This window comes from Chiloscyllium plagiosum, unplaced genomic scaffold (genome assembly GCF_004010195.1).
Source record: "Chiloscyllium plagiosum isolate BGI_BamShark_2017 unplaced genomic scaffold, ASM401019v2 scaf_3043, whole genome shotgun sequence".
NCBI classification, from domain to species: Eukaryota; Metazoa; Chordata; class Chondrichthyes; order Orectolobiformes; family Hemiscylliidae; genus Chiloscyllium; species Chiloscyllium plagiosum.
The window spans coordinates 3,741-5,947 of record NW_025213736.1 but is presented as its reverse complement, the minus strand read 5'-3'; the positions used below and the strand labels follow the sequence as shown (position 1 = coordinate 5,947).

The following is a 2,207-nucleotide window of genomic DNA, read 5'->3' as shown; positions in this document are numbered from 1 at the left end:
TCTCCCACCAACCCTTCTCCTAACTGTGAGCTCCAGTGAAGAAATCGCAAGCAGCAAGTTTGCAACCGTCGTCTGTTCAATCATCGATTTCCATCCGAAGTCAATCTCCGTGATTTGGTTGAAAAATGGCCGACCCTTGGATTCTGGCTTCTTCACGTCTTCCGTGTGTGAGGCGAACGGGAACTTCTCGGTGATGAGTCGGCTGATGGTCCCTTATGGTGAATGGTTCAACAGCGCAGTCTATACCTGCCAGGTCACTCATGGAGAGAAGACTCAAAGTAAAAACATCACCGCACTCCAGGTTAAGAGACACATACTGAGAGAGCTACAAATCATTCTGAACTCTGATGTGGATCAAACACACTAATTTATCAGGCTTAGTAAACAGCACGGTACAGCTTCTCATTTCCCAACATGCCACGTATCTCATTTCAGTTTGTGTGTTACATTAGCATTGCTCATAATTCTGATTTTGGCAAGTCAGAAAAGCATGTTTCCTCTCTGTTGAAGATAGACATATAGATGGTGAGCTTTGTTAAATAGTTTGTTGCCTGACCATGCTGGGAGAGGCATTCAGAGTGCTGAATCCTTGCCTGGTAGCCGCTTCAAGGATAAGTTTGGGGGTGAAGGGGGATATTGGATAGATATCTCATTGAAACATAGAAAATACTGAGAGACTGAGGTCGAGTGAACCTGGAATAGATGTTTCGACTGGTAGGCGAGACTAGGACCCAAGAGCACAGTCTCAGGGTCAAAGGGGCACCATTTAGAACTGAGATGGGGAAGAATTTCTTCAGCCAGAGGGTGATGAGTCTGTGAAAATTGTTGCTGCAGAGAGCTGTGGATGCCTGGCCATTGTGTGTATTCAAGCCAGAGATAGATCGGCTCTTGTTTAGTACAGGGAGAAGGCAGAAGAATGGCTCTAGCCCGAAACGTCGATTTTCCTGCTCGTCGGATGCTGCCTGACCTGCTGTGCTTTTCCAGCATCATTCTGATCTAAACTCTGGATTGGCCGAACAGCCTTATTCTGATCCTCTATCTTATGATGTTGTGGTCTCAAAATGACGTGGTTAAAATATGCAGTGACCCATACTTGAAAATAAATCACAATGCGTTCAATGCTTCATTCCCTGCTCAGGAATGACCTGTGGACCTTGTACATTGTAGGACATCGATTTTTATCGGGTACTGAGCTCTTTAACTTATGGGAACAGACCACAGACCACGTGGTTATCACATTGGATGAACTGGGATACACGTGATCTCACTGAGCTTCTTTAAGATGCTCTCTGTAATTAGTGGATGAGGCAGGAGAAAAAGTTCTGGTGGGAATGCTACAATAGGGATGAATGAACGAGGAACTCGAGATAGACTGATTTAGCCTGGTTTGGGGTGGCGATATTTACACAGTGAGTAGTGGATGTCTATAAAATTAGTGACATTTCCATCGCGTTTTTAGATTAATTTAAGACGCTTTTGTTTGTTTTTTTTCTCCCCTGGCCGATGAAGAAATTAAAAAATGCAGCTTGGTAAATAAAGTGAAAGTACAGACCAGTTATGAACTAACTGAATGGAGGGAAAGACTTAAGGAGATGGGTGTCCTTCTCGATATCCAATGCTGTACTCAATGTCTTGTTTTCAGATCTACTCCAAACACAGCCCATGAGGAACAATGACATAATTTAGAGAATGACATCACACCAATAACGCAAAGTATTTTTGATCATGTTGAATATAATGAACAGAATTTCCATGGATGTTCACCGCTCATGTAACATTTTAGAACTCTGCAAAGAGAATAGTTATTATTTACTATAATTTGTCCAAAATTTGGGATGTGATTTGGCTGTCAGCGTGACCAGCAGCACTTGCACCTAAGAGTTATGAACATGGAAATGAACTCATTATATTCAGATTACTCTTGTCACAAGTATCAATAGATGGTCTTAAGTGAGAGACAAACTCCGAAAGAAAGGTAATTCCATGGATTACATGATGTTATCTTCGATTATTTTACTTTTTTCACAGGTTTCACATGTTACAAAGCCAGTGTTCTTTCGGAATAATTACACAGGGTATGTTATAAGTAATCACAAATGCTTTCACAGATCAAAATACATCAACAATAGTAAGCATCGTTTCAGCAATAGTTGGATTTGCCATTTTGAAGGTGGTGTCTTCACCCTGTGAAGGAGTAATCTGAAGAT

General features: G+C 41.7%; 1 gene segment (V, D, J or C); it reads left to right on the top strand.

Moving 5' to 3' along the window:
- The window catches only part of LOC122547705, a 17,702-nt gene that overhangs the window by 13,661 nt on the left and 1,834 nt on the right, over nt 1–2,207 (top strand). The window contains 1 exon segment of the C gene segment in view: nt 1–301. Within this exon segment, the coding sequence occupies nt 1–301 (301 nt within the window).